At 48.2% G+C, this 9,577-nt stretch overlaps 1 protein-coding gene across 1 annotated transcript in view; it reads left to right on the forward strand.

The window, feature by feature from the left end:
• EPS8L2 (EPS8-like 2) overlaps nt 1-9,577 on the forward strand; it is a 117,096-nt gene that overhangs the window by 75,223 nt on the left and 32,296 nt on the right. The window contains exon 7 of the mRNA XM_015416556.1: nt 4,070-4,215. Coding sequence (XP_015272042.1) covers nt 4,070-4,215 — 146 coding nt within the window. The remainder of the gene's footprint in view (nt 1-4,069; nt 4,216-9,577) is intronic.

Below are 9,577 nucleotides of genomic sequence, written 5' to 3' on the forward strand. Positions count from 1 at the left end.
CATATTAGGCGACACACCCCTAATGTAGCCAATCCTCTTAGAGCTTACAGAGCTCTTCTCACAGGGGCTACTGTAAGCTCTTGAAGGATTGGCTACGTTGGGGGGGGGTGTCACCTAATATGCAAAGGAGTTCCTGCTACAAAAAGAGCCCATATCACTCTCTCGTTGTTACTGCTCTATTCCAGCTCGTGTTATTCTATAGATCTTATCATGGATTTCCCACATCTCAGCTGTTTAGTTTGGCTCTAAGCTTCCAGTATTCCGCCACCCAAAGGGTATTAACCATGTCATCATAAGTTCAGTGGACTTAGAAGGTGTAGCTCTTCCTAGGATTATAACATAAACCTAGTCGTGCTGCTGCAAACTTTCTCGCTGCTCATGCAACATGCACAGAAATGCAAATCCACATTTAAACGGCCTAATCTATACAGTCTGCAGGATTCAGTTTTTCTTGATGCAGACATTATGCTCACTGTGAAATGCCAACCTAGCTGGGGTGCCTGGACAGGTGGACGCCTGGGAATCGGTGAAGGCTGCACTGAGTGTGAAATATAAATGGGATGCCTGGTAGCATAGCAGCAGGTCAAGCCATTTTTCCCCCCTTCAGGAGTTTGAAGCCATATTTTGAGTCTATTGTGAGCCTGTATCTGCAAAATCAGACATGCTTATCATGTTAAGCTGCTCAACTTCCTTGTGGACTATTCAGTGTTCTGTGCCGCAGTTAGCAGTTGTCAAATCCTGAAAAACCCCTAATAAAATGCAAATCAAAGGTATTTTCTGCATGGAGATGAGCTTGTGTGGTTTCTTCATTGCTGCTACAGCTGCTGACACAGCACAGTACCTACGGGCAGGGGCGGATTAACCATTAAGCAGACTAAGCACGTGCTTAGGGCACCAGGGCCAAAGGGCGCATCAGAATGTTGGGAAAAGGGTGAAAAGAGAAAAAAACGAAGATTTGTAAAAAAATGATAATAATGATAAAACTAGTGCAAATTGATAATGGGGCACCCTAGGGTTTCACAACTGAAATGTGTAAAAAATCCAAACAGATCAGTCATGCTTCAAGAAAGACTCAACTCGCTGTGTATATTAACAATTGAAGCAGACATTCTGAGAGGTATTAATTTCGAGGATGTTATCGGTGATTTTGCCAAAATGAAATGTAGAAAAATGTCTTTCAGGTCATGGATATTGGAACTTTGATACATTTAACCTGTGAAATATTACAATAGATGCTGTATTGCATTTTTGTTGAACTTTATGTAGCCCAAGCTTGGCTTAGTTTGTACAGTATATTGCGTTATCCTAAATTTTTGTATTGCTGCAACCTGCACTGTATATCTGGTCAGACAGGTCAACAGCTCAAATGGACTGGGGGTCAGTGTGGAAAGGAGGGGGGGTGCCAAGATTGGTCAGTGTTTAGGGCAACGGTGAGCCTTAATCCGCCCCTGCCTATGGGCTTCCGCATAGGAGGATTTCTTCTCATATTCACTGCTCCTGTCCCTGCAGTAGCCAACCTTCCCCATACATACTGCTGTTGTTTTTTAATTGGCAATTGAATATCATGCCAGTGTTACAGCATTCTGCTAATCAGGTTCTCTGGTATCTCAGTTTTCATTTTAAGAAAGTAAATATCTCCTTTTGTTGAGGAGATATAAGGGGAAATGCATATCTCTGCAATAAAACCACATCTCTGCCATATATGGCCTCTTTTTAAAAAAATGAAATATAGGAATTCAGAAAACCTGGAACACAGATTGGTATAATGTTATATCAGTACAAGGGGGGGGACCCACAAGGAACTTGCGGAAAGGGGGCACCCCATTCACCCTGCCTTTCCTTCCTCCCCTCTCCCCCACTCCTTTTCTTTCACTCATGCCCCTCCACTTTCTGCCCCCTTCACCCATTCTTCCCTGCCACTCATGCCCCCACCGTCTGTCTCCCTACACCCTTTCTTCCCTCTCATTCATGCCCCCTTCGCTTTCTGTCTCCCATCATCTCATCTTCCCTGCCACTCATCCCCCCCCACTTTCTGTCTCCCTCCACCCCTTCTTCTCTGTCACTCACTTTCTGTCTCCCTTCCTCCATGTCACTCAGGGCTATTTTTGGGCAGGAACGCACAGGAACGGAGTTCCGGCTGGCTCCCGAGTCGGCCACGCCCAGCAGGAACTCATTAGCATAATAGGCCACACCCAACAGCAGGAACTCGTTAGGATTGGCTACGTTAGGGGTGTGTGGCCTAGCATGCAAAGGAGTTCCTGCTACAAAAAAAGGCCCTGGGTTTGGACAACAAACAAAGTAAACAGAATAACAAGCAAAAGGTGGGTGTGGCTGGATGACCACACTTCTGGTAACATGTGGGTGTGGCCCAGGGGTCGTTTCGTAGAAAAAGAGCTAGGGGAACTCATTAGCATAACTCATTAGCATATGCCACACCCCCTGACATCACCGGAAATGTGTCATAAGGCCACACACACCGCCCCCAACGGTCCCGGCCGCCGCCACCGGCCTTGCAAATGAGGGCCGGAAGCGGGGCGGCCGGAAGCAGGGGGCGGGGCTTTGTCATGTGCCCTGCCCCCCGTACCTCACCTGGGGGAACTGCGATCCCCCGCGATCCCCCCCGAAATGACCTCTGGTGTGGCCTAATGTGCTAATGAGCTGTGCTGTCAGGGGTGTGGCCCAATATGCTAATGAGTTCCTGCTGTTGGGTGTTGCCTATTATGCTACAAAAAGAGCCCTGAGTCACTTATGTCTCTCCACTTTCCGTCTCCTCCACCCCTTCTTCCCTGTCACTCCTGCCCCCTTTCTTCCACCCCTTGGCCGTCCCTCCCCATTCTAACCCAGGCTCAGACCAAACATTTGGCTCCTGACCTCCCCCTCCCCTGCTTGCTTTCAGCCAGAGGAGTAGTATTCTTTGCTGAAAAGCTGGGAGAAGGGGGGGAAATAAGATTCGTTGTTGCATTGACGGAAGGGGGCAGTTGGAGGCAGCAACGGCTCCTCCTCCTCCTCCTCCACTTGCCTGAGCTTTGCAGTGGGGGAGTGCAACTGCAGTGGGGTTCTGCTGCAGCCGCATGTGTTTGTCCCAGAGAGGGGGTGAGCCACCAAGCCTGCTCTTCCCCTCCCCCAGGTGGTGGCAAGCAGGGTCTCTTCTTCTCCACCTCCCTGAAACTTGGCTGAGGGGGAGAGCTAGCACCATCTGTTGGTGGCTTGACAGGTGTGATCATCCCTCTTCCCCTCCCGCCCTCCTGCTCGCATGTGCTTGCATTCAGAGAACAGTTTTTTGCTCTTGCGCTGTCACCTGTTCTCTGTTTTAGGCGGGTTTCTTTGTAACTTCCCCCTTTTAGTAACTGAAGGATTTTCCTGCAAGCCTGGAGATTACCTCCAGTTTGGAGAAAAGTCTGTGTTCTGTCGATGCCGCCCTTATTCACAGATTTAGATCTCCGCAGATAGGGGGCACACTGGGGGAAAATATTTATTTATTTATTCGTTAGATTTCTATTTATTCGTTAGATTTCCTCCCGCCGAAGCGGCTCAGGGCGGCTTACGACAATTATAAAACCAGCACAAGTACATACATCAAATACAACTCAATAAAATAGCTCAGCTCATTTTCAATCAAATAAATACAGTTAAAACCATTTAGACGTGGCAGTGTCGAATAATAAAGTGCAAGTGCAGCACAGCCGATATAGGATCTTTCCTACTGGAACGCCCAACGAAAAAGTTCCATTTTCATGGCCCTGCGGAATTGCTGGAGGTCCCGCGGGGCTCTGATCTCATTCTAGAACCATTTTTTAAAAAACCCTATTGTGAAAGCCCTGGTGGCTCAGGGGAGGGGGTGTCTGCTGCCGGGGGACTGGGGCAGGGATACCTGCCATGTGGAAGCCCCATTGCCACTGCCCTTTTTCGGAAGCCATACCAGCGACAAGGAAGCCACGCAAGCCCATCCCCAAGTGGCCACCACCTTTGATTTACTTCTCGTTGGCAACTTTAGTCAGCAGAATCTTCTGGTAACCAGCACGATAATGTTGACCGGATGCTGTTTGTTTTGTTGTTGCTTTCTCTATAGGGTAAACCAAGAGAAGATAAAACAGAGACAATCTATCCTCCCGCCACCTCAAGGGCCAGCTCCTATTCCTTTCCAGTACGAAACGAAAGGTTCATCAAAGAACAGCGTGAACCGAGTGGCTCCTCCCCCACAGCATAATCATACAGGTATTGATGGGAGCCAATGATTCTGCAGCAGATAAACATCTGCATAGGGTTGTCATAGCATGAGAAAACGAGGGCTGTTTCCCTCTGCCTTTTCCCAAGGTAGAAAGACATAGCTGCAGAATGGGAAAATAAACAGTACCATTCATTTTTCACCGGTGGTATGCACATTAAAGATCCAAGAGAAGGAAGCAATGATAAATATTGCCATCTAGCAAGTGTAGCATCCAGCATCAAAAAGAGGCTCCTGTTCATTTGAATAATGTCTGGAGATATTCCCTGTGTCAGTACTGTGAGCATCCATAGTATATCTTAAGTGATTAAACCCATCTTGCAGATGCATTTCCAGCAAATGCTTGACCATGCAGCACTAGTGCCATAATTACAGTGAAGAGATGGTACAAGACCAAGATGGGGTTACCAGGTCACCAACTTCATTCTTCTTCTTATTTACTTTATTTATACTCCATTTCTCTCCCCATTGAGGCCCCAAAGTTTCTTACATTGTTTTCCTCTCTTCCATTTTATCTTTACAATAATCCTGTGAATTAGGTTAGACTAACAGTGGGTACGTTCAGACAAACATCTAATCCCACCATTATGCCGGCTCAAATTTGATTCGGATCTTTTAAATCCATCCTCACACGACCAGACATCCCCCAGAGGAATCGCCTTACCAGGGGTCATTTTGTAGAAAAAGAGGTACAGGAGCACATTAGCATAACTCATTAGCATAACCTATTTGCATATACCACGCCCCCTGACATCACCGGAAGTGTGTCAGAAGGCAACACCCACCACTCAGGCTCCACTGGAGTGTTTTGGATTGCTGGGTATGGGGGGGGGGAACGTGTGGATCTGTCCTCGCAGAGGAGGGAGAGCTTGTACCTGAATAAAACTTGGTCTTAAAGGTACCGCTGGACTGTTTTGGGCCGGGGAGAGCTCTGCAACTTACCTGGCTGCTTCTTGCTCTGACTGAGGGCTGCTGAGAGCAGGGGCGGGGCTTCTTGCATGTGCCCGCCCCCTGGTCTCTTTACTGCTGGAGCTCCGCTCCTGTGCGCTCCTGCAGGAAATGACCCCTGCGCCTTACCATGCGCTGCTTCCGCTGTGGATTGTCTAGACAGCATCCACTGAAGGAGGCATGCACGGTGGGTTTTTTAAAAACTTTTTGCACATGCGCATAGGCATAATATAACAACCTTGTTTATCCGTGCATGCGCAGAATCAAGATTTTTTAAAAATAGCGCCCGTTCGGGATGGTCTGATGTCAGACCATCCCGAATGGGTGCCATTTTTAATTGCACGCTGAAACGGTCAGATGGGGGAAAGTCCGCGAGTGGCCTGTCGGAACCAAAAACTCCAGATTTAAAGTAGTATCTTTTAAGTACGGCTCCGAGGCGTGGCAAAATGGGATGCTCACAGAAGATGGACATTTCCCAGATGTTGATGTCTGGACATTACATTTAAATCCATGAGGCACCCGTGCCTCGCGTGGATCTAAAGAGCCGTCTGAACGCACCCAGTACGTAAATGGCCCAAGTATTACCCCAAATGGTCTGTGTTGCCCCAAAAGGGGGCTGTCTCCTATTTTAGTTGGGGGATTTAGTGAAGGAGACAAAGGCTTGTGAGAGGGGAGTAACTAGCGAGATGAGCTACCACTCTTTACAAGGATCTTTCCTTTTAGAAAACTCTCGAAATAACCAGTCCACGGTAAAATAGAGATTGCTTTTATTTGATAGAAAATAAGTAGGCTAACATACAAAAAGCATGCAAGAAATAACACATATGCAAGACCAATTAGGAAATAAAGGAATTAGCAGGAAATATAGGGGGGTATTGGGGTGGTTAGGGCTGTCAGGTCAATTTATCTGGCCAGATGGGGTCTCCCAACATCCTTACGAGAGACCGGAAGTGATGTTGAGGATTTCTGGGCCAACGTCTGGTTGGGGATGACAGTCTGGGTTTTGGACAAACTCTTATGGTAAATTCGACTTCAAACCATAGAGTTTTGCCCCAAAAAGAGAGTGTCTCCTTAACCGGAAGTAGGCCCGAAACTGGAATTAGGCCCAAAAAGGTCAGTTGGGGGTGGGATTCCCCCCCACCAGCCAGTAAGAGCCTTCAAAAGAGGGTGGGTTCCCTTGTTCCCACCAGGGGGCTGGCCACCCTAGGGGTGATAGCTACCTGTCCTGAAGACCAGGGATCCATGGAGCAGAGGTTGTGAAAGATGGAAGGAACCTAGACGTATCTGGGGGTGTGATGCCGATGGGCACCCAAGACACACACACATAACACACACAGCAATGGAGCTGAGGCTGTCTAGGTACGGCAAAAATGGACCTGAGAGCATGCTAATGTGACTGCCCCTTGGAACAAAGTGTTGATAAGTTTAACTAAAAGTAAAACAATGGGTTTGGGAACACTGAATGGGGTTCCCAGGAATTGACAAAGGGAACGGGAAACGTCTTGGGAGGAATTCTTGATGTAAAATAAGGTTTGTGCTGACGTTCTGACTGCTTCCTCTGGTGATTCAGAGGGCAAATGGTTATCTGCCAGTTTGCTGCCAGTTTGGTGCAGTGGTTAAGTGTGCGGACTCTAATCTGGGAGAACCGGGTTTGATTCCCCACTCCTCCACTTGCACCTGCTGATGTGACCTTGGGTCAGTCACAAGCTCTGGCACAGCTGTCCTTGAAAAAGAGCAGTTTCTGTTAAGAGCTCTCTCAGCCCCACCCACCTCACAGGGTGTCTGTCTGTTGTGGGGAGGGGAAGGGAAAGGAGTTTGTAAGCCGCTCTGAGACTCCAAGTGAAGGGCGGGGTATAAATCCAATCTCATCTCTTCTTCTTCTCTAATCAAAAAGCAGCCCTGCTATTTGGTTTGTGTTAGGTGAGAAAGCAGTGGGTGCCAGGGTGGCTTTTGTAAAGTAAATGTGGGAATGAGGAAGGTGAGGCAGGATTAGTGATCCAGGTAGAGAGTGTTAGCCCTGGGGTGAGGCAGGTCTGTTGTCCAGCGTGTGTAGATGTTGACAGGGGCAGATTGACCATTAAGCAGATGAAGCACGTGCTTAGGGCACCAGGGCCAAAGGGGGCACCACAAAGTTGGGGAAAGGGTGAAAAGCTTAGTTTATACAGTATAGTGTGTGATCCTATGAATACATTTTTGTATGGCTGCAACCTGCATTGTATATCTGGTCAGACAGGTCAGCAACTAAAATGGACTGGGGATCAGTGTGGAAAGGAGGGGGGGCACCAAGATGGGTCAGTGCTGAGGGCACCCGTGAGCCTTAATCCGCCCCTGGATGTTGAGGTAGAAAGAGGGGTCATTGCAGGGCAAGACCAAGATTCTCACACCTTCCAGAGTTTTTGCCTAGATATATCTGTGAGCAGGGCTTTTTTTGTAGAAAAAGCCCAGCAGGAACTCATTAGCATAACAGGCCACACCCAACAGCAGAAACATATTAGCATATTAGGCCACACCCCTGACAGCACAGCTCATTGGTATATTAGGCCACACCCCCATGTTACCAAAAGTGTGCTCATCCAGCCACACCCACCTTTTGCTTCTTATTTTGTTTACCTTGTTTGTCATCCAAACCCAGGGCTTTTTTTGTAGCAGGAACTCCTTTGCATGTTAGGCCACACACCCCTAACGTAGCCAATCCTAATGAGTTTCTGCTGTTGGGTGCAGCCTATTATGCTAATGAGTTCCTGCTGGGTGTGGCCAACTTGGGAGCCAGCCGGAACTCCGTTCCTGTGTGTTCCTGCCCAAAAATAGCCCTGACTACAGCATCACAAATGTTCAGATGACCATTTTTAGGCAAGTGCTCTACACTGTATAGAAAGCATAATATTGATACACAACAATTCATCGTTACGTAGGTTTACTAGCAGGAAGAATATTCCTGATTTCAGGATTTACTGCATATTTATGTTTTCACACCATGCTTACATAAGATAAGGCAGGAAGAAACATCTCCCTACAATCTGATAAGATGAAGCCTTGAATATACAATACAATAAAGTCTGTATAAAGAGGGAGGGCTTCGAGAATTGGTTTCCTTACTGGAGCAGACAATACCTGCCTCAGCTCGTAACTTAATTCCCCGACTTGGACATGACATGACGTGCAGGGAGTCATTGTGGCTCAATGTCAGTCCCTCCCATTTTCTATATTCTGGCTCTTTTGTTTCATGGTTTTGAAAGCTTGTTTACTCTCCAAACTTGATAGTACACAGGGAGGAAAGTCTATCCAGGCCCCGGTCACACGGAGCATTAGGCACGCTAGAGAGACGGAAGATAGGCGGATTTTCTGGGCGCGATCTCACCGCCACATCTGGAAGCGTAGAGCTCCCGAGGCTTCACTCCGAAGATGCGCCATAAAAAACTAGTACCTCCGAGGTACTAGTTTCCGGAAACCGCGGGGCAAGGGCAGGCGTCAGATCACGTTTCCGGTGTTAGCTCGTGGCATCCGGTGCCCGCCCATGTCCCGTCGCGAAAACTTTTTTTTTTGTCAAGTCTCCATGGGTGCGCACAAGCACCCAACGGCGCATGCGAACATTTGGGTTAAAAAAAACAAAACACAACCCCTGATGCGCCGCTTCTTTGCCGCGCTGCAGGAGTGAGGTATGATCGGCACCTCCCCCCAACCACGGGACGTCGGGCGGGACGTTTGATCCGGCTGTCACGCGGTAGTTAGGACAACCCCCCCCGCCCCCCCCCCCCCCCGCGATATCCGGCCCGTGTGACCGGGGCCTCTGAAACATGCAGTGAAATGATCCTGCCATAGCACTGATTCATCAGCCTATTGAATTATATCTGTCTTTTATGTACAGCAGGGGGAACGTATGCACATTCTTTGCTCACATACATCCAAAAAACAAAATGGACTGTACAAGTCCCTACAGCGTTCCTTTGAGAACTGTATAAGCCCATATCTTATAAACAGCAGTCATGCAGAAACCCTTGGCAGCCTGGAGCCATTAGGCAGATCCTTACTGATTTTTGTCCCTCATCCTCTTCTATTAATTTCACCTATCACTGTGATCCTTTCTTCATTAAGTCCTTATACCTTGCTGGAAGGACTGGACCATGTGTAATAACAGTCTGGTGTGGCTTTTGCCACTCTTCAAGAGCCAGTTTGGTGTAGTGGTTAAGTGCGCGGACTCTAATCTGGGAGAACCGGGTTTGATTCCCCCACTCCTCCACTTGCACCTGGCTGGATCACCTTGGGCAAGCCGTAGTTCTGATAAGAGCTGTCCTGGAAAAAGAGCAGTTTCTGTCAGAGCTCTCTCAGCCCCACCAACCTGACAGGGTGTCTGTTGTGGGGAGGGGGAGGGAAAGGAGTTTGTAAGCCGCTCTGAGACTCCTTTGG

This window comes from Gekko japonicus, unplaced genomic scaffold, assembly GCF_001447785.1.
Source record: "Gekko japonicus isolate JY-2015 unplaced genomic scaffold, Gekko_japonicus_V1.1 scaffold3199, whole genome shotgun sequence".
Classification (NCBI taxonomy): Eukaryota; Metazoa; Chordata; class Lepidosauria; order Squamata; family Gekkonidae; genus Gekko; species Gekko japonicus.